The following is a 23,712-nucleotide window of genomic DNA, read 5'->3' on the forward strand; positions in this document are numbered from 1 at the left end:
ATTTTACGGTTTTTGGATTTATTTTTAGATGGTTCCCTTATGTCTTTTGAACAATTATCTAATAAATATAACTTATCAAGAATACATTTTTTTAGATATTTACAAGTTAGAAATTTCCTAAGTACTATACTTTCTTCCTTTCCAATGCTTCCTCCTATATATATTTTAGATTCGATAATTAACCTTAATCCATGTCAGAAAGGTGCATCGGCTATGATTTATAATATTATTATGAAACTTAGGAAAGCTCCATTTGATAAGATTAGGGTAGATTGGGAACAGGAATTGGGGCTTACCATTTCTGTGGATGATTGGGGGCAGATTTTACAATTAGTTAATACTTCCTCTATTTGTGCTAAACATTCCCTAATTCAATTTAAAGTGGTTCATAGAGCACATATGTCCAAAGATAAGTTAGCGCGTTTTTACTCGCATATTAATCCTTTCTGTGATAGATGTTCGGGGCAGATAGCCTCTTTAACTCATATGTTTTGGTCTTGCCCTACTTTGGAAACTTTTTGGAGAGATATTTTCAATATTATTTCTAAGGTATTAAATATAGATATCTCTCCTCACCCTATTACTGCTATCTTTGGACTACCTAAAATTTCTAGTAATCTTTCCCCTTCAGCCCGTAGAATGATTGCATTTCTTACTTTAATGGCGAAAAGATGTATTTTACAACATTGGAAAGAGCTTAATGCTCCAACTACCTTTTTTTGGTTTTCTCAGACGATTTTATGTTTGAATCTGGAGAAAATTAGAAGTAATCTTTATGATTCTTCATTTAAATTTGAACAGATTTGGGGACCTTTTATTCGATATTTTCATTTAATGTAATATTTACCCTTCTTGTTTTTTTTTCACTGTTTTAATGGAGGTCGGGATTGAGGACGTGATTTTAAGTTTAACTCTGTTTGGTTTCAAGTTAGCCCATTGCTTTGCTTTGCTTTTAGTTAGTTGCACGGTGGGTTTTTTTTTTGGGGTTTTTTTTTCTTTTTTTTTCCATTGATATATATAAAATCTAGTATACTATTATGTTATCTTGCTTTCTTATGCTTAAATTACATTGTTTGTAGTATTTTCTTTTTGGTATTGTTATCTTTTGGAATTTTATTATACTTTAACATTGTATTAATGTTTATATGGCTTACCTTTTTTGTATACTTACTCAATAAAAAGATTTAAAAAGAAAAGAAAGGAATCTGATAGTGTAGAAGACCATGGAAGGAAAGGAAGAGGGAGGTGATGGGCAGGTATGGAGATGAGATGAGAGAGGGAAACAGGAATGGTGAGGGGGCGGTGCAACTACCATAAGTTTGAGGAATGTTTGTTCATGCCATCAGGCTGGAGGCTAGGATGCTTGCAAGGATGTACCAGGAGAGAGATCAGTGGGGAAGGGCTAATTGACAAGAGAGTTGCGTAGGGAATGATCCCTGTGGAAAGTTGGGAGGAGAGAAAGATATGGTGGGACCCGTTGGAGATGGCAGAAGTTACAGAGAATTATATGCTTGAAGCAGAGGGTAATGGGGTGGTAGGTGAGCATGAGAGAAATGCTGTCCCTGGTGGGGTGGCAGTCGTGCATGAAATGGAAGAGATGCGGGTGAGGGAAGTGTTGATAATGAAGGATGGAAAGCCCCTTTTTTTTGAAGAAGGAGGAGAACATCTCATTAGTTCTGCAATGAAAATCCTCATCCTGAGTGCAGATGTGGCGGAGACAGAGGAACTGATAGAAGTGAGTGGCAATTTTTACAAGTAAGGTGGTAGGAAGAGGTGTAGTCCCGGTAGCTATGAGAGTCAGTCGATTTATAAAAGATATCAGTAGATAATCTGTCTCCAGAGTTAGAAACAGAAATCAAGAAAGGGAAGGAAGGTGTCAGAAATGGACCAGATAAATTTGAGGGCAGGGTGGAAGTTGAAGGCAAAGTTGATGAAGTCAACATGCTCAGCCTGGGTGCAGGAAGCAGCACCAATGCAGTCATCAGTGTAGCGTAGGAGAAGTTGGGGAGTGAGTCTGGTGTCGGCTTGGAACATAGACTGGTTCATGTAGCCAACAAAAAGGCAGGCAGAGCTGGGACCCATGCAAATGCCCATGGCTACAACTTTGGTTTGAAGGAAGTAGGAGTAGCTGAAAGAGAAATTATTAACAGTGAAGACTAGTTCTGCCAGATGGAGGAGAATGGTTTTGGGGGGGGGGGGAACAGGTTGAACATGTTGTCTAGAAAGAAATGAAGGGTTTTTAGGCCCTCCTGATTGGGGGTGGGGGGGGGATGGAGGCAGGAATGGACTGGATGTTCATAGTGAAAATGAGACAATCGGGGCCAGGGAACTTGAAGTAATTGAAAAAGATCCAGAGCACGTGAATTGTCACAGATGTAGGCAGGAAGGACTGAACGCGGGGTGGGGGGAGAAGGGGGGGAGATAAAAGAGTCGAGGTACGCAAACCCGTTGTTTCTGTTTCTTCTTGTCCCACCAAACTTGTATCTACATACCTCGACTCTGTTTTATTCCCCCGGTTCAGTCACTTCCTACCGGCATCTGTGACTGCAGATTGATCAGGCTAGGGAAAGATGGTAGTGGACCAGTGGATGGGTGGGATCCTTAATAATACTAAGGGCCTTGCGTATGCAGCACTCCTGATAAATGGCCCTAATGGACGGTAGGGACGTCCCTATGATCCTGTCAGCTGTTCTCAGTCCTTTGTAGGGACTTCTGGTCGGATGCTCGACAACTTCCGTACCAGATGGAGATGCAACTTGTCAGGATGCTCTCAATGGTACTCCTGTAAAACGCAGTTAAGATGGAGGTTGGAGCCTTGCTTGCCTCAATCTTCTTAGGAAGTGGAGGTGCTGCTGTGCTGCCTTGTTTAGGGAGGTAATATTAAGGGACAAAGTAAGGTCGTCTGTGATGTGAACTCCCAGGAACTTGGGGCAGGTAACTCTGTCTGTGGAGGAGCCATGTATTTGCAGAAGGGATGGTTTGTCTGCACCTTCCTGAAGTCCACAATGATTCTCTTTGTCTTCTCCACGTTCAGGCTTAGGTTGTTCTTCTCGCACCAATCCACCAGTCACTCCACTTCATATCTATACTCTGTTTTATCACCGTTCCTGATAAGGTCAACCACTGTTGCATCATCTGCAAAATTAATGACACAGTTTGAGCTGGATCCTGCGACACAGTCATACATCAGCAGTGTGAACAGAAACTAGCTGAGCACACAACCTTGGGATATGCCACTGCTCAGCATAATGGGGTGAGAGATGTTGCTGCCCACACGGACTGACTGTGACCTTACCGTTAAGTCCAATATCCAACTGCAGAGGGAAGCGTTGAGACCCAGCCAGGGCAGTTTCCCTGCTAGTTTCTGGGGTATGATGGTATCGAATGCTGAACTGGTCTCTAAGCAGCACCCCTATGGGGATACGACACCCCTTTGTCCAAGTGGGACAGGACGGAGGCTACTCCATCATCTCTGGATCCATCTCCTGGCTTATTGCTCAGAAAGGCTTTAATGTGCTCCATGACCAGCACTGAAAACCCGGCTGGTATATTATCAGGCCCGGCAGCTTTGCGTGGGTTGACTATGGCCAGGGTCTCCCTCACCTCAGCTTCAGCCAGACAGCGTGTCTGCTCCCTTTGGGAGGAGGGGTGCCTTCCTCGCCAGCACACTCAGCCTCTCAGAGTGAAGCATCCTGGTCACTGACTTGTAGTCTGTAATCGTCTGAATTCCCTGCCACACGCACCTCGTGTGTCTGGTATCGCAGAAGTGACTGTAAATTATCTGAAAATGCTCCCATTTCTCCTTCCTGATGGAGTGGGAAAGCACAGTTCTTGCCTCCCTGAGAGCTGTCGCATCTCCCGAGCTGAAAGCAGCATCACAACCCTTTGGCCTGACGCGACCTCTTGTAGTAAGCCATAGCTTCTGATTTGCCCTCACCCGGATGTGTTTTGTGATGGTAACATCGTCAGTGCACTTCTCTATTTAGCTGATCACAGAATTCACAGATTCCTCAATGTTAGCGTGGTTGCCATAGGTAGCCGCCGTCCTGAACATTCTCCAGTTCACATTTTCAAAGCAGTCCTGCAGTGCAAGGATTGCATTGTCCTGCCAGGTTTTCACCACGTTTAGAACAGGTTTGACCCGTTTGATCACTGGTTTGTATGCTGGAATTAACATTACAAATAAGTGTTCTGACAGTCCACTGTGGGGTCACGGGACCTTTGTAGGCACCTGATATGTTAATCTAAGCCAGGTCGAGTATATTTTCACCTCTGGTAGCAAAATCAACGTGCTGGTTGAATTTAGGCAGGACTGTCTTTAGGTTTATATGGTTAAAATTGCCTGCGGTAATGAAAGTCATTGATGGCACTGTCGAGTTCATGCAGTGCCTCACTGGCACTAGCGGAGGTGGGGGGTGGCGGGGTATACACAGCTACCAACACAATTGTAGTGAACTCCCTTGGTAGAGAAAGCAGTCTGCACTTCACAAAAATAAACTCAATCATTGGTGAACGATGAGATGCTACTGTTAAAGTACACCAGTTCTTATTTATGGAAATGTATATATACTACCACTGTAGTCTTGCCTGAGATTGCTGGATTCCTGTCAGCCTGAAACACACAGAAACCCTCCAGCAAGATAGCTACATCTAGGATGGATTCATGAAGTCATGATTCCTTGAGAATGAGTGCACAAATGTTTTTCTCTCGCTAGTTCAGTCTCAGGCGCAGGTAGCCCAGTTTATTTTCAAGTGAACTTGCCTTCTCCCTCCTGCCATTTGGCCAAAGGTACAGAAGCATTCGGGCTCTCACGACAAGACTGTGTAATATTTCTTCCCCCAAGCCATTAGACTCCTCAATTCCCAGAGTCCAGTCTGACACCAACACACCAACACACACTGAACACCACTCCATTCCCTTTGCAATTTTTGACATTGTTTACATTTACATCGTTTATTATTATATTGTAATTTGTCCTTTACTGTGCCTATTGTTTTATTAATTATTGTACTGTCTTGCACTGTTTTGTGCACTTTATGTAGTCCCGTGTAGGTTTGAAGTCTAATGTAGTTTTGTGTTGTTTCATGTAGCACCATGGTCCTGGAGGAACGTTGTTTTGTTTTTTTTAACTGTACTATACCAGCAGTTATGATTGAAATGACAATAAAAGTGACTTGACTATGCCAGTAGGAACGAGGGGAGAGCCAACCTGAAGGGATTTGACCTGCGTCGTTCCTGGATTCCAGCGAGTTTTCTTTTTTTTTGTTTCCTTGCGCACGGCTTCCTTCGCCGTCACTCATGGAGTCTGCAGCAGGCAGTACTCTGCACAATAAGCCCAAGCTGCGGAGCTCCTTGGCAGTCCAACAGTTTACTGGCATGGTGAAATTGCTGTGCACGGTATATTTAATATCTAGCAGTGTTTTCTGATCATAACAAAGACACACAGGGCACAGACAAATTATTACACCCAGAGTAAAGCGGCCACTGCGTCTGAACATGCCACCATCTTGCGTCAGTTTATAAAGCAAAGGATTTACAACCTGAAGAAAATATTACTAAGTTTTACTTGAATTATTGAAAGGACTGTGTTTGTGCAATAAGATTTGACTTTAAAACAGTAATTGCTGATGATATATGTGGTTAAGGTAGCCTTTGAGATATGAGTGATGTGTTGGGTTAGAAATAGATTTATCCTAGGATTGAGTTTGTAAGCTTGTATGCCAGGGTCTAAGCAACAGCTCTCTGTTTCTTCAAACCAATCGTATTTGACTATAAGTTTCCCAATCTTTCCTGGTCACTTACTGCGATTCAGATTAGTTTGTGAGAGCTATGAATGGAAATCTCCTTTGCATTGTAGGTCAGCAAGGAACATGATTTAAAAAAAATACTGGGTTATGAAATAACTTTAAAAAGGAAAAGAAATATAACTAAACCAATTTTGAAATGCAGCTAAGTTATCTTAGTGATAACATTGAGGGTTTTAAATGTGCATCGAGCTCTTCTATTCTCTGCTCAGCATTTGATAAGTCTGTGGTCATAGCCTGGCCTCCAGTTGATGTGTATATCCTGCTCCCAGAGTTTTGACAGCTTTTTCAGCCAAGCAAGAAAAATATTTCTGTTGGAGATATGAATTGCTGAACTCTGTGTTTGTTCCATGAATATGCATAGGCACCAATCAATGACGAGCTATCTATGATGCTTGCATCTCAGCAAGACTTATCCTAAACAATTTGCAACATCTTGGGTTTGTTGCTGCCATCAAGGCTAACTTAGTCCATTAATTCTTTTTCTGAAGTTTTTGGAAAAGTAATTCCTTAAATTTTCCTACAGCCTGGCCACGTGGTTCAATATGTCAAGTTGTAAAGCTTCTACAGTACAATTACCATTCCCTTTAAGAAAGCCAGAAAGTACAGGGTCAGTCTTCAGAACAGATGTCTGTATGGACAAAGAAATACTCTTGGGCTGTTGCCATCCATACAAACACTAATGAGGAACAAGAGAAGGCTACCTGGTTCCTAATCTTCCACACAATACGATGATGTGGAATCTCTGTTTGTAACCTCAACTCAATGTTCTTGAATAGTTCCAGCAATTTATCTTGCTGCTTTTCAAGCATCAATCAATGTTTGCCCGAAAGATAATCGAAGTCTTTTTAATGCACTGGTAGCAAAGGCCCTCAGACTCGCCTCCTGAAGAGAGCATGGAACAGTTGGCTAATACTAGAAGTCTCTTAATGAAATTCATGATTTTGTGAAGCATATCCCTCACTGCACCTGTTAAACTGCAATGATTTGAATATCAGACCCTTGCTGCACAAGATGCAGAGATCACTTTTACATCAGGTGCAAGATTTTCAACACAAATGATAAAGCTGACTTGCTACCCATTTTATCCCTAGCACTATCTGTGCAGCCGGCTGGTGGCGTAGTGGCATCAGCACCGGACTTCGGAGTGAAGGCTCCCGAGTTAGAATCCAGCCGGCTCCCTTGCATGCTTTCTGTCTGAGCTGGGTTGAGCTTTGAGCTAACAATTCAGCCTAGTAAAAATAAGAAAGCCTGCTAAAAAAAATGCTGTCATGACAGTGTCCCAATGGCTCCACTCGGAGTTGAGGGCTTTCTTCTTTCTTCTACTGTCTATGCACCTATTCCTACACATTAGTCCATTCCAAAGCTGATTGTTCAGGCTTTGAATCCACTTCTGTGGAAAATGGCCTTTCTTTTTGTAATGGTTTTCAAGTTGCTCTTGAACATTGAATTGACTTTATTATATTCCTCAGATCCATGAGGAGTAAACCTCCTGTATCCTTCAGAAAACCTGCAATACCTAAGGACTTTGCAAACCAGTTTCTCACTTTGCAAGTGCGAGCTTACCTCAAAAGTGTAGCTGAAGGCTACAGTAGAATCTCCTGAAATTATGGAAGCCATTTAAAAAATGCAGGAGCAACACATAAAATGGAGGAACTCAGTGGGCCAGGCGTCATCCATGGAGGGAAGTACATAGTTGACGTTTCGGGTCATGGCCCTTCTAAGCAGTCCAGATGAAGGATCTCAACCCAAAATGTTGACTGTCTATTTTCCTCCAAAGGTGCTGCTTATGACTAGCTGAGTTCCTCCATCACCTTAAAAAGAAAATCTGCAGATGCTGGAAATCCGAGCAACACTCATAAAATGCTGGAGGCCTGAAACATCGACTGTACTTTTTTTCCATAGATGTCTCCTGGCCTGTTGAGTTCCTCCAGCATTTTGTGTGTGTTGCTCCTCCATCTCCTGTGTGCGTTGCTGCATTCCAGCATTTGCAGTTTCTTGTATCTCTATAAATACAGTTTGTTCTTTTTTCTAGGTTTATCAAAGAATTAAATTGACTTTATTTCTTACATCCCTCATATACATGAGGAGTAAAAATCGTTACATTATGTCTCCGTCTAAATGTGCAATTTGTAGTAAATTATAAATAGTATGTACTACAGGACAATCAATATAACATAGAAATACAGTTGTGTCAGCATGAATTAATCAGTCTGATGGCCTGGTGAAGAAGCTGTCCCAGAGGCTGTTGGTACTGGCTTTTATGCTGCAGTACCGTTTCCCTGATGGTAACAGCTGGAACAGTTTGTGGTTGGGGTGACTCGGGTCCCCAGTGATTCTTCTGGCCCTTTTTACACACCTGTCTTTGTAAATGGCCTGAATAGTCAAAAGTTCACATCTGCAGATGAGCTGGGCTGTCCACACCACTCTCTGCAGAGTCCTGTGATTGAGTGAAGTACAGTTCCCATACCAGACAGTGATGCAGCCAGTCAGGATGCTCTCAATTGTTTCCCTATAGAAAGTTCTTAGGATACTGGGGGCTCATACCAAACTTCTTCAACCGTACAAGGTGCAAGAGGCACTGTTGTGCCTTTTTCATCACACAGCCATTATGTACAGACCACGTGAGATCCTCGGTGGATGTTTATGCTGAGGAGTTTTGTAAACGTAACTTTGCTGGATCAAATAACGACAGCACAAAAAGATTGTTACTTATCTTTTCACCCATTTATTTCTTCGAGCTCAGCCGGCAAGTGAACTTAGACCTGACAGCAGGGAGAGACCCTTTCTCATCTCCCCGGCGGTTCTGCAAGTTCACTGCCCGATATCAGAATTGACAGAAGTTATAAGGCCACCGATACAAAAGAACAAATCAGTTTGATAACCATTCCGGTCAAGTCAATGGACTATTGATACAGAGAACAATCAGTTTGATAACTACTCCGGCCAAGTCAATGGACTATTGATGTAGAGAACCATCAGTTTGATAACTATTCGGGCCAAGTCAATGGACTATTGATACAAAAGTACAATCAATTTGTTAGACACTGCAGCCACCTTAATTAAAGAAAAGAATTGTCCTACCTGGTTTGCTGGAGCCACAACTTAATTACAAAGAGAGAAAATCCGTCAAATATATGCTTTAAGAAAGGAATGTTCTTTCTAATTTCCATCAGGTACAGCTTTTTGTCAAAATCAAAAGGTGTGAAAAGCCCAAAGACATCTTATGTGGATCTGGGTGAATTTTAATCATCTTGCTCCAAAGAAAGCAGCTGTGAGACACTATTCAAACACACTGCAGTCACGGACATAGTCAGTACTGAATCCATTGTTTACAGGAATCTTGAGCATCACCCATTCCCTTCAACTTTATCGCCTTCACCCTCTCAAGCCGAGATCCATTGATGTCAACAGGAGCTAGCCTGTCTCCATTCTTCTTGTAACCCACAATCAGCTCCCTTGTTTTTGCGACATTGAGACAGAAGTTGTTTTCTTGACGCCACTGTCAGGGTGATGACTTATTCTCTGTAGGCTGCCTCATTATTATTTGAGATTAAGCCAATCAGTGTAGTGCCATCAGCAAATTTAATTAGCATATTGGAGCTGTGGGTGATGACACAGCCATAGGTAAACAGAGAGTAAAGGAGGGGGCTCAGTGCACAGCCCTGAGGGTCACCTGTGTTGAGGGGCAGAGGTGAGGGAACCCATTCTTACCACCTGCCGGCAATCTGATGGGAAGTCTAGGATCCAGCTACACAAGGCAGGGTAAAGGCTGAGGTCTCTGAGCTTCATGTCAAGCCTGGAGGGAATTATGGTGTTGAAGCTGAACTGTAGTTCAAGAACAAGATTCTTAGATAAGCATCCTTCTTCTCCAGATGTGTAAGGGCGGTGTATAGAGCTATGGCTATTGCATCATCTGTTGATCGGTTGTGTCAGTAGGTGAATTGTAGGGGGTCCAGTGTGGGTGGTAGCAAGCTGCATATGTAGTCCTTGACCAGCCTCTCAAAGCATTTGCTTATTATTGAGGTGAGTGTGACAGGACGCCAGTCATTCAGACATATTACCTCGGTCTTTTTAGGTACCAGAACAATGGTGTATGTTTTGAAGCGGAAAGGCACTCTACACTGGGAGAGGGAGAGATTAAAAATGTCTGTAAGCACACCTGCCAGTTGTGCCGCGCACCCCGAGTACCCACCCTGGGATGCTGTCCGGTCCTGCACCCTTGTGACTATCTACTCATTGGAAACACCTGCGTACTTTGGCCTCAGAGATGACCAAGCTGCCAGTTGCATCAGCGGCTGTCTTCAGGGGATCAATATTGGCGACATCGAATTGAGCGTAAATAAATAAATAAAGATTTAGCTCATCTGGGAGAGAGGCAGCGATGTTGGAAACTCCACTGCGTTTAGCTTTTAAGTCTGTAATGATGTGCAGAGCTTGTCATAAGCTGCGTGTGTTGGTGGAGAGTTGAGTCTGAATCTTGTTCCTGTATTGTTGTTTCACTGCCTTGATGACTTTGCACGGATTGTAGCTGCATTTCTTGAGTTCCTGTTGGTCACCGGCAACGTAAGCTCTGTCTCGTGCGATAAAAGTGCTGCTTGCACAAAACGGTTGATCCACGGTTTCTGGTTTGGATAGATTCTGGCCAATTTCTGGAGGACAACGTCCTCGATGCACTTCTGGATGAAACTCGTGACCTCACCTGTGAACTCAGAGGCATCCTGATCATGGAAGATATTCCAGTCGACGTCATCAAAGCAGTCCTATGGCATGGAGGCCGATTGGTCGGACCAACTGTGGACAGTGTTAACTATGGCCGCCTCTTATTTCAGCTTCTGCCTGTCCCTCAGCAGCAGCAAAATGGAGCAGTGATCTGATTTTCCAAATGGTGGGCAAAGGCGTGCTTTGCAGCTCCTTATAAATTTCTAGCACTTACAAATTCCACAGATCTGTTGATTAATCCAATAAGCAGAAAATACTTTGTATTTCCTCTGTAGCGAGCTTTCAGAATGTCACAACATATTCTGAATCCTTTTTCCAACAGTGTCATTTTAGAGGGGCCAGAACCTTACTGCTGCTTTATCTGGAAGAGATTCACAGATGACTTTTACATAAAAGTTGATGAGATCTTTTCCCACAGTAACTTAGTAAGATGCTTTTAGGTCTGGCCTAATCTAGTTGAATGCATGAGATGATAATTTAAGAAATCACAGTATCTTGAGTAATAAAAATGTTATCTTCAGTCCAACGTTCAACATGGCTGGTGTTTGGATTGTAAAGAATGAGTCAGTTTAGTTTTACAATTACTGGAAAAACCTTTTGAACTTTTGGATACCAACACAAAATAAAAAGAAACATGGAAATTTATATGAACTTGCGTTTCTGATGTTGAAACATTGCTTCTGGAAGTCTGCTACTGCTCTTGGAGGGGGATGGGTGGATATCACCTCGTTTCCTTCATGTTGTGATGCCTCTTGATGTAACCTCAATTTTTTTTTAGTTTCGAGCTTTTATTTGACAGCAAAGCATATTGCAAAAGTTGATTTAAATAACTTTTTTGTGAATCCTCAAGTTCAGAAACTTCCATGATAGTTATGCTTTGTTTTCAGTTCTATGGTGTGAGAGGCTTAAAGAATGATTTGTTTGACCAAGTCCATATATTAATGTTTGACTGGAAATTCCATTTTAAATGGCATGCCAAATTCAGACAGATCAAGGCAAATATCGAGCCTTACAATCCCAATTATTCAATATTATAAGCAGCAGACTGAGGGTAGCAGACACCAACTGAATCAACAAACTCATTCGTAAGGCCAGTGATGTTGTGGGGATGGAACTGGACTCTCTGACGGTGGTGTCTGAAAAGAGGATGCTGTCCAAGTTGCATGCCATCTTGGACAATGTCTCCCATCCACTACATAATGTACTGGGTGGGCACAGGAGTACATTCAGCCAGAGACTCATTCCACCGAGATGCAACACTGAGTGTCATAGGAAGTCATTCCTGCCTGTGGCCATCAAACTTTACAACTCCTCCCTTGGAGGGTCAGACACCCTGAGCCAATAGGCTGGTCCTGGACTTATTTCCATCTGGCATAATTTACATATTATCATTTAATTATTTATGGTTTTATATTGCTATATTTATACTCTATTCTTGGTTGGTGCAACTGTAACGAAACCCAATTTCCCTCAGGATCAATAAAGTATGACTATGACTATTATAAATTGAGAATTACTCTGAAATGCAGATTAGCCAATATTAAATATAATTGATGGGGAGAAAGTCCACCAAGCTCTGGGAAAGAGGTGGTTAGAGTTTTGACAGGTAGCATAGAGAGCATGGACAGTCTGCTTTATATTGGAAGAAGCTGACAATTTGGTTTGGAAGAGCTGCAGGCGTCTATCAAAAACTGCATGGAGAATAAAGCCAAAATGAAGCAGAAACGGGAATTGTGCCAATTGGATTACGGTAGATGACCTCACCGGGCTAACAGGTTTTAGACCATAAGACATAGAAGCAGAATTAGGCCATTCCACCCATTCAACCTGCTCCACCCTTCCATCATGGCTGATTTATTTCCCTCTCATCCCATGCTTCTGTGTCCTCCCCGTAACCTTTGATAGGCTGACTAATCAAGAACTATCAACCTCAGTTCTGCCCCCTACACTCTTGAACTTCTGGCATTCTGCTAAGGTGAAGACCAATGCATAATACTTATGAGGTTCATCCAACATTTCTTTGACCCCCGCCCCCCCCAATCACTACCTCTCCAGTGCAACCAGTGTCACTTTCCAGCAGTCTGATATCCACTCTATGGAAAAGAGTACAGGCAACGTTTTGGGCCAAGACCCAAAACAATGACTGTATTTTCCATAGACGCTACCTGGCCTGCTGAATTTATCTTGCATTTTGTTTGTATTGCTTGAATTTTCTCTTTGCGATATCCATTCTCACCTCTTTTACTCTTTACATATCGGGAAAAAACCGTTGGTATCCTCTTTTATATTACTGGCTAGCTTATCTTTCATATGTTATCCTTTCTCTCATTGTGGCCTTTTTCGTTGCCTTCTGTTGGTGGTTAAAAGCTTCCCAAGCCTCTGACTTTCCTCTAATTTTTGCTGTATTGCATGCCATTTATTTTGCTTTTATACCGTCTCTGACTTCCCTTGTTATCTATCGTTGTCTCATCCTCCCTTTAGAATACTTCGTCTTTGGGATGTATCTTTCTTGTGTCTTCAGAATTGCTCCTAGAAACTCCAGCCACTGCTGTTCTGCAGTCATTCCTGTCAGTGTTCCCTTTTAATCAACTTTGGCTAGCTCCTTTCTCATGTCTCTGTAATTCCCATTGCTACACTGCAATACTGATACATCTGACTTTATCTTCATTCCCTCAAAATGCAGGGTGAATTCTATCATTATGATCATTGCCTCCTAAGGGTTCCTTTGTCTTAAAGCTCCTTAATCAAATCTGGTTCAGTTACACAACACCCAATCCAGAATTGCCTTTCCCCTAGTGGGCTCAACCACAAACTGCTCTAAAAACCCATCTCAAAGGCATTCTACAAATTCCCTCTCTTGGCATTCAGCACCAATAGTTTTTTCCCAGTCTACCTGCATATTGAATTTGTATTAGTATCCAAAAATTGGTCATGTTTTACCATAACTGTAAAACAAATGCAGAGTAGATGTGGCCCATTCCTTGTACATACAATGGAGAAACCACTTGAGTGACCTCCATACTTTTTATGAGATGTGGCCGCAGTTTAAAATCTTTCCTGATTGATCAGACCCAAACTATTCGCCTGTTCAGGAGATGTGGTAACAAACATGTAAGCACACAAACTTGAGCCTAATTTATTATCATAAATAGAAAACATAAACAAACCACACAAAATAACTACATAGCAAGTCACATAGATTTACACAAAGTTTTCAGGGCTCAGGATTCTTTGTCACCATTTGATTGCCATTGTGTTCGGGGGAATTCCAAATTCCGACTCCCTTGTGAAACCACCCCTGGATTAGATTAGATTAGATTAGATTATGAGGCCATGCAGTCCTCTTTTATTGTCATTTAGTAATGCATGCATTAAGAGATGATACAATGTTCCTTAAAATGCCAATCATGATTTCCAGCCGTCAGTTGAAGTCCAACAAAACCAGGGAAGGCAGTTCAATATTTATAAGCTTCTGAAGGCAGAGAGACTGCAGAACAGACAAACTCTTTGATCTATTCTCATGCCATTAACTCCACATGGATTCTTTCATTCAAACAAGTGTTCAGCATACCCTCATAAATCTATTAGACACTTTAATGGTCACTCTTATCTATTCGGCCACCAATGTTTTGGACACAATGTTCCTAGGATTTACAGAAGATCATTAATATTGCATATAAGTGATAAGCCCAAATCCGAAAAGAATCCATCAAGCCAACTTGACAGACATCTGCATTTTAATACTGTCTGAATCCAACTGCTATCAGCAAACATTCTAAAGATATTAACAGTGTTTGCCTTGTACAGAGACTCTGCAAACATTACTCACGAACAGACATGCAGACTGCACATGCTCCAAGGTGTGTTCAGGCTGCTGTTTATCGATTACAGTTGAGTGTTCAACAGCATCATCCCCTTAGTACTAATCAATAAGATGCAAAACCTGGGCCCTTGTACCTCCCTCTGCAACTGAATACTTGACTTCCTCATCTGGAGACCAGTGAGTGAGAATCGAAAATAACATCTCCCCCTCGCTGATAGTCAACACAGGCACACCTCAAGAATGAGTGCTTAGTCCACTGCTCTACTCTCTCTCTACACTCATGACTGTGGCTATGCACAGGTGAAACACCTTCATAAATTCGCCAATGACACAACTGTCACTGGCAGAATCTCAGATGGTGATAAGGCATATAGGAGTGGGATAGATCGACTGGTTGAACAATATATCATGACAAATGTCAGTGATAATAAACCTGATTTTGATCTTGTAGAAGGGCATAGATAGTCTTTTATTTCCCAGGGTTGGGGAATCAGGAACTAGAGAGTATAGGTTAAAGGTGAGAGGACAGAGATTTAATAGGAACCTGTGGGTCAGCTTTTTCACCCAGAGAATAGTCTGTATATAAAATGAGCTGCCAGAGGAAGTGTTTGATGCATGTACTTCAACATCATGTAAAAGACACTTGGACAGACACATGGATATGAATGGTTTAGGGATAAGAGACAAACACAGACAAATTAGACTTGCTTAGATGGACATCTTGTTTGGCATGGATCACATGCACAGAAGGGTTCTTTTTCTGTACCTCATAGTCATAGACTATGACTCTAAATATGAGTAATGCAGTTAGTAATTTCTATTAAATTCATGATGGCATAAAATAAAACCACATTGATATATTTAGATGGCAGCCTTTTTACTTTTCCTCTAGAGCAGAGATTGATGTGTGCGAACACCTTTCTGGTAGGTCACAGATTCATGTGCCGGTGTCTCTGGCTTTACTTGACCACCATCACCTTAACTGAATTACTGTGAGCTCTGCTGCCTATTGCCTGTCGTAAACAATTCAGGTCACAGAAGCATTCTTTAACCATGTTGAATGAAATTCTCCCCCTCTAAATCTCTTTCTTTCTGCTTGTCTCTTGTTCTGGCTCAAAGTTGAAGAACTGCTGCTTCAAAACATGTGTAATGTCATATGAGAGTTATCAAAGCATATGACTTGAAAGCTTAAGCTTAATGTGATTTTGTTTTGCCCCAGTAATTGAATGAATGTATTGTCTGGAATTTCTTTCTCACACTTGTTGATAATTTTAGATATATTTAGCCATTAAGTGAGCGAGCAGTAAGAACATATAGCTAGCAATGTGGTAAAAAATAAGTACCTGTAACTGTAAGGATCAGGATGTGAAACATTTGAAATTGTACTGGCACTTTAGAATGTGTCAGTTCCATAAGCACAGATGCCTTATCATTGTAAATAAGATTTGTAAGTGCCATAGTAGGGCCTTAGTTATAAGTAAGCAAAGGCTTGTTTCTCATCTTTGATGGGACTATATTTGTATCTACAGACTCTCAGTACGGTGGGTGACTCTTAAAATCTTTCTGAAATTTCCTATTAAGAAACTCAGTCTAATGTCATAAGATGCTCAGTTTTGGGATAATTATGATTGACCAATGAGTACTAGTCTTACTGACAATGTCCAAGCTCCATTAATACATTAAAGCAAGTATGTTTCTTATGGGGCAGATTAGGATGCATTGAATTTACACTGTTTCTTTGAGCTGAGTAATGGTGCAAAGAGTTTTAAAACTGAAATTCATAAATTAACGGTTCGCTCCAGTCATCTTGATTGAAATAATTAAACAGTTTTGCTCTTTTAGAGAGTGGAAACCCCATTATGAAAGTGATCGGTAAAATTTGTGGGGATCAGTTGAAGACTTGCATTCATTTCTAATGCTTGGTGGTTTGCTTTGGAATCTAAATTTTCTCTTGGTAATTTGTAGTTTGTTTATCTTTTGCTCATTGTGGAGTACATTCATCAAATTTTGAATGCAGTACATGAGCAACCCTCTCACTGGACTCATATACAAACCTGGCATGTTAGCCAACTCTGCTAATAGCCACGTGACTCAGCGGTGAGAAGGCCACCTTTCATAAGCTACATACATCTAGGGTCACACATAAAAGTTGCTGGTGAACGCAGCAGGCCAGGCAGCATCTCTAGGAAGAGGTGCAGTCGACGTTTCAGGCCGAGACCCTTCGTCAGTCCTGACTGACGAAGGGTCTCGGCCTGAAACGTCGACTGCACCTCTTCCTAGAGATGCTGCCTGGCCTGCTGCGTTTACCAGCAACTTTTATGTGTGTTGCTTGAATTTCCAGCATCTACAGAATTCCTGCTGTATACATCTAGGGTCGGTATGATTTGGGGTTCAACCAAGCAGGAAAGTTAGGATGTTCCCATCAAGAAACATTAATTGTAGTGAATGCTGTGTAAACACTGCGCTTCTTGCAAAGTTATCGTTTGCCAGAAATTTAATAGGTCATACACCAGCATAAAATTACAAAACAAATATATTTTCAACTTTGACAGTTACAGAAAAGGAAAAAATTAAAATTTGAGCCCTTTACAGTTAAATCAGTCCAATATGCACATAAACGTTGGAGCTTATTTCTGGAGTAATTGGAGATATCACTTTACTCACACTGAACCCACATTCTGCGTGAAGGACACCAGCCACAGTTCAAACTTTCCTCGAAGACATTCTCAAACAAACTGGCTCTCTCAGGAGCTTTGGCAATTCCCCCATGCAGCCATTCATCTGCACAAAACACTTCTAACAAAGGGGTCTCTCCTTCGAGCGGCATTCTGCGGCATCTTCCTTTGTGCCCCACTCAGCAGCTCCCATTCAAAACCCCAAACCAGGCTGCTGTCCTTCAGAAATCTGATCTCGCCCAACTCTCCTGAATCTTCTACTGGGCAGAAAGTTACAACACATACCAAGACAAGACAATCCTGGTTGGCTGACACAACATTCCTATGTTGGACAACATGGCTCCTTATCTTTAGCTGAAGCCAAAACACTGTTACTAACACGACACACTGCTTTAGCAGAAAACTTCTGAAATAAAACTACCTCAGAGCATAGCTGTAGAAATCTTAACCAGAGCATTACACATAAAACATTGAACAATATATCCAGGAATAGGCCCTTCAGGTCATGATGTCTGTTCTAAACACGATACCATATTGAAATCAATCTCTTGTGCCTGATTTGATTCCTTCCATTCCCTGCATGTTCAGGTGTTCATCTAGAAAACTCTTACAACACCACTATTGTATCTGCTTTAGCTTGTAACCATTTGAAAACAAAATCTATATCAACAATGTACTTGGTAATCTGACAAAATCAATGAGATTTTGTGAAAATAAAACTTACTTATTGACGTTATTTAAAGAAATGATGTGTTGTCAAGAAAGGTGAACCAGTGGAAGCACTATATTTGAATTTCCAAAAGGCATTTGAACATTGCAGCATTAAAAGTTATTGTGAAAAATAAAAAAAACTCATAACGTAGGAGGTAACATGGTGAAATTATTTTTTGTGGTGAGAATAAGAGAACCATCATCTAAATGATAGGTGGCTGAAAAATGAAGAGGATCTGAATGACCAAGTGCATGATTTGCAGACTGTTTGTACTCAGTTACAAGCAAGTAATTGGGAAAGCTAACAGTGTTACTGTTTATTGCTGGGAGAATGCAAATGCCGGGAGTTTATACATCAATTACACCAGGCTAGGACTATATAATACAATACTGTGTACAGTATTGTTCTCTGTAATTAAGGAAGGATATAAATGCATAGGAAGCAGATTGGAGAAAATTTATTAGGCCCCTACCTAGAATGGCTCACAAGACAGAAGACAAGGTAGACTTGTATCCTGGAGTTTTAAAGAATTATAACACATGGTGTTCGAGGTTCTTAATACAGTACAAAGCAGAGGAATACTTTTACTTGTGGGCGGTATTGTTCAAAAATGAATTGCCTTTTTAAGATAAGAACTGAGGCTTCATTTTCTCTGAGACTTGTGTCCACTTATCTTGAGGAGTTGATTTGAATGCTTGTAACAATTTTTTTTCTCTGTTTGGAACACATTAAGGAATGCAATACAGGAGGAGTTATAATTCTGTAAAAAATGGAAGAGGATTTTTTTTTACTATTGTTGACAGATCATTTCAAGGGGGCAGTGATGCAAGAATAACCATGTATCAAAATAATTTAGAAGATATTAGAAGATGAATTTCACTCAGATTTCAGGTGAAAGAATTTGCTTTTGGAAGTTGGAGTTGAGAGAAAATACTAAGCATTCAGAATTCAAGGATATTGCCAGGATTTTTACAAGGATGTTACCAGAACTTGAGGACCTGAGTTATAGGGAGAGGCTGTACAGGTGTGGACTTTATTCCCTGGAGCGTATGAGAATGAGAGGAGATTTGATAGTTATATAAAATTATGTGCAGTATAGATGAGATAAACGCAAGCAGTTTTTTAATTCCACTGTGCATGGGTGAGATTAGAACTGGAGGTCATGTGTTAATGGTGAATGGTGAAATGTTTAAGGGGAACATGAGGGGCAACTTCACTCAGAGGGTAGTGAGCTTGTGGGACCAGTTACCAGCAGAAGTGCTGGATGCAGGTTTGATTTTGACATCTAAGAGAAATTTGGAAAAATACATGGATGGGAGGGGGTATGGACGGCTATGGTCTGGGTGCAGGTTGATGGGCCAGATGGCCTGTTTCTGTGCTCTAATGTTCTATGATTTTATGATTCTAAATTAATTGTAAAAGTTAATGAAGGAAAAAAAAAGACCAGGGAAGAGTTACAGGAACTAGGTTATTTGATGAGGGTGGAAGAAGGCTGTAAACAATGAAATGAATTTGGTTGTTTAGCTTGTTCCTAATAACTGAAATCTAAGGAAGGCATTCCTAATAGTGGATGCAGTAATTGTTAAAGCATTTTAGGAATGTGTTGAATTCATCTACCTGCATGTTGTTAGCTCCCTCCTGTGTTTAGATAATGTTTAGTTAGTTCCATTTTGAAAGTGAACACTATTCCATGGTGAGTTGCAAGGGACCTTGTAAAAAATGTGTTGATTCACTGAGCAAGAAACACCAACACGTTAATATCTTTTTTTTGGATGCAATTAATCACTGGCTTCTGTGGTGTATGGTCATTAATAATGCATGAGATTTATAGTTTAATTATATGTTATTGCCTTTGATGTTTAAAAATGTATAATTACATATTGGTAACTGCTTTGTGTTTTAATATAACCATGTCCTTGCATGGTGAGGTAATGTGTAACTGGGAATATAATCAAAGATCATGTATTTATTTAATAAATAAAAGGACAAAATATTACAAGTGATTATCAAAAATAATTCAGATAGGAAGTGTTCTGTTACAAAACATTGAAACCTTGTTTGACAAATGAGTAAAAATTTTTAAATTGCATGTTTGGGTTCTAAAACAGGAAAAATTATTATTGTTCAAAAAAATACAAGCATAGCATCGGGAAAAACCTCATTGAAGTCATTCATAGGAGCTCAGGCATGTGGAAAAGAGCATTGTGCTTTGTTAGGAGGAAGCTGTTTTATGTACTGCTTCCTGCAACACTTTAAATCCATTCGATGGAGGCTGAAATATATTTTCACTCTCTAATGTTCTGTCTGCAGGTTTTAAATGAGCTTCTCTAAAAACAGTGCAGATGATTCGATGATTTGGAAACACTTTAATTGAAACAAAGGCTGGAATAAGGAAGCAGAGAAGAAGGATGAGTCTGCTAAAACCTAGTGGGTTGAAAGCTCCCAGCAAGATTGCCAAGCCAGCAAGTACTGCAGTGAAGCAAGCGGCTACACAATCTGCAAGTAAGTCATTAGAATCTCCTGTCTAGACTTTATGTATATTGTAAATGAAGTCTAGGTTAACCATTGTGGAAGATTTTGCTTTGCTTTACGTCTTGGAGCAGTGCTTTGTTAAATCTGTTCGATGGAGATTATATATAATGAGATTCATTGCACAATTCTACTGCTGTCTTCTTAAGGTCTGTTGGGCTTTAAGCTTCAACTGAGGTAGTTAAATAGTAAGGTATTGTTTTAGGCTGCATTGTTAATATGAATACTTGCACAGCTTAGGTAGTCAAATTTCAACCTTTTTAATTGCCTTATGATTCAGTTGCTTTCTAGTTAGTTGCATGCTGATTATTTCACACAATGACAAATAGAGGAATATCCAGTTTTATGAGATATAAGCCAACAATATATTTCTGATTTGGCAATTCGTGAGTAGTAAGTTGAAATTTTCAATGCTGTCCCTTTGTACTTCCCATTTACCTTTGTATTCATCTTTTAAATACTGGCACAATTCCAGTGTAGAACAGACTTTAATACTTAATGTGGCTTTCTGTGGGCTGTTCAACATTTAGTTCATTAATTGAAATTAGATTTAAATGTAACCTTTATGTAGTATGATGGGTGTGGTGAGAGGAAAGAAAAGGAAATAGTAATTCTGTTGTAGGGAAATGACAGTATGCGGTTTTGAGGCTGTAATGAAAGATTAACGACATTGGATCTACAGTGATAAAGCACTAGATATCATCAAATTTGGTGAGTGAGATGGAACCATAATTAACTGCAATAATGTGAGTTAACACTTAAACATGTTTTTTTTCTTTATGGTTTCAGTGTCTCTGCTTTAAATAATTCTGTGTCGCAGTTATCCTTAAATGAAATCTTAAATTATTACAACATTTTAATGATTCTAATTTGTATACCTGTTGCTTCAGTACTATTTCCAAAAGATGTACCTGAAAATAACCTTTAGGGAATCCTGTAAGTTTTAACTTGCAAGTTGAGTCAATGGTGACGATGGCAAATCCAATGTCAGCATTCATTTCAAGGGGTCTAGAATATATGAGCGAAGATGTACTTCATAATACTGAGGCTTTATAAGGCATTGGTCAGACTGCATTTGGAGTATTGTCAGCAGTTTTGGGTCTCTTATCAAAGAAAAGATGCGCTGGAGGGGGTTCAGAGGAGGTCTCTGGAATGATTGGGTTAATGTACAATGAGTGTTTGATAGCTCTGGGCCTGAACTCACTGGAGTTCAGAAGAATGGTGGGGGGGGGGGATCTCATTGAAACCTATTGAATATTGAAAGCCGAGGTGGAGAGGTTGTATCCTATATTGAAGGAGTCCAGCACTAGAAGATGTCCCTCTATTCTGAGGCTATCCATTTAGAACAGAGATGAGAAGGGATTTCTTTAGCCGAAGTGTAGTGCATCGGTAGAATTCATTGCCACAGACAGCTGTGGAGGCCAAGTCAATGAGTATATTTAAAGCTGAGTTTGATAGGTTCTTGGTTTGCCGGGGTGTCCAAGGTTATGGAGAGAAGGGAGGAGAATGGGGTTGAGAGGGATAATGAATCATTCATTATGAAATGGTGAAGCAGACTTGATGGGCCAAGTGGCCTAATTCTGCTCCTATGTCTTATGATCTTACTTCACTGCTAAAACTAAAACTTGATCATGGAAGAAAAGGTAATACTGCAACATTTGTTCATCTGCAATGACAGATAAATTACGTAAGAGATTGCAAAAACTTAAGTAAATGCAAGGAGAATGGTAAAAAGTACATAATATATCCCCTTCATTTTAGGAGACAATGTATGTATTGATTGTAACTGGCATCAATACCTGAAGCTCTTTCCTGTATTTGTGTATCTCCTGTGTAGTAGAGAGCAAAAGCAGACCAAATACTGTAAGATTTTGGATGTTGGAAATCAAAAACATTTTCATGATATGGGTGTTGTCATCATCCCCATTTGCGCTTGAAAAAGATCTTTTGCCCAAGCAATGAGGAGCAATGGCAGGCATCCCTGTCATGATAGTATGTTACATGGAGACAACTTTGAGTTTCACAGCAGATGTCCAACCTTTGACCATTCTTTGGCAATAAATTCTGGTTGCTTTTCTGGTCTGCAGTGACCCCCGAGTAATGATAGGAGATTCAAATATTGCAATTTCATTAACAAAAGTAACAATGTGAAGAAGAGAGAACAATGTAATTTCATTACCAGGAAAATCCAGAACTCTTAATGACAGTGATGTGGAACTGCGTAACAGAGGACTCTGGTTTATAAGTTAGCAGTTCAGATCTAAATTGTGCATGGGGATACCTGAATTGGTCATTTTCAGCTGGTGAATAGGGAAAAATTGATGAAGATTCACATCCTGTTTGAAAGTCCAAATGACAAAATCATAGATAACATAAAATAAGTCCAGGTTGAGATGTCCCAACATTTCAAAAGTTTGCGGATATTCAATACTTCAAACAAGTGAATATCCTCTTGAATAGGGGACTAGTGGGATTCCTTAGAAAGTTAGGATGAGTAAGCCACCACTTCGAGGAAAATAAAATGAATAAAGAACAAAAACTGAAGTCATTTAGATCCAGTGAATCCAGTATCGTCAATAGAGGAGTTTTGAGTATGAAATTATTGGTTTGAGGAAGTTTTCCAAGATGATTATAATTGCATTACATGATTTATGTATAATAGGGTTCTCAACGTTGATAACTTTATGTGTATTGTACGACAGGTTCCAGGCAGTACTGGAAAATGATACAGATGTAGAGGCTGGTTTTATTTAAACCCTCTATAATATAATAACTGATGCCAGTGGGAACTATGCAGGTAATAGCTGTGTGACATTGACAATTATTTTGAAGAATTCTTAATGACATGCTCAGAATCAAAAGTAGAAAATAACAGTTAAAATTGAAGTAAGGAGAAGAAATAACTAAAGCAAGGGAAGGAAAATAGAGTGAAAGAATGAAAGATGTTGTAATAAACAAGTTATTTTCAAATCTCCCATGATTGAGATTTAAGGAACTGAGACCACTGTTTACAAGAAAAATTAAGATTTGGAGATTATTTGGGAACAATTAAGCCTTAATTTTTTTTATTAAATTCAATTACATTTGAACAGACAATCTGTAACTTTGAGTATGCTTATTTGGTATATTGTGGGGAAGAATGCTATTTTAGCAGAGCATCAGAAAAAGCAATGAAATGTAGACATTAATATTCTGAATTTCATTTTTAACTGCAGAAATTGCTGTCATATTTAATGTTTGTGAGCACTAACTCACTGAATTTTTTTACTGCAATGTTTGGGCTACTAAATCAGCTTCTGCAGGATGAATATTTGTACAGTACAGCGCAGAAGTCTTAAAAGGACGTGTAATAAATCTGTAAAGTGAAGGTGCTTCCAAAAATAATGAAATAAAAAGTTTCTAAATAAAAAAAATTACTGTAAAGAGCAGTAAATAGTTTTCTTCAT

At 40.1% G+C, this 23,712-nt stretch overlaps 1 protein-coding gene across 7 annotated transcripts in view; it reads left to right on the forward strand.

Annotated features, from left to right (window-relative positions):
- The window catches only part of clip1a (CAP-GLY domain containing linker protein 1a), a 153,988-nt gene that overhangs the window by 18,715 nt on the left and 111,561 nt on the right, over positions 1–23,712 (forward strand). For all 7 annotated transcript variants that reach the window (XM_063034136.1, XM_063034133.1, XM_063034135.1 and 4 more), the window contains exon 2: positions 20,048–20,239. In XM_063034136.1, coding sequence (XP_062890206.1) covers positions 20,146–20,239 — 94 coding nt within the window. In that variant the 5' untranslated portion in view covers positions 20,048–20,145. The remainder of the gene's footprint in view (positions 1–20,047; positions 20,240–23,712) is intronic.

The sequence above is a fragment of the Mobula hypostoma genome, chromosome 27, assembly GCF_963921235.1.
Source record: "Mobula hypostoma chromosome 27, sMobHyp1.1, whole genome shotgun sequence".
Taxonomy (NCBI): domain Eukaryota; kingdom Metazoa; phylum Chordata; class Chondrichthyes; order Myliobatiformes; family Myliobatidae; genus Mobula; species Mobula hypostoma.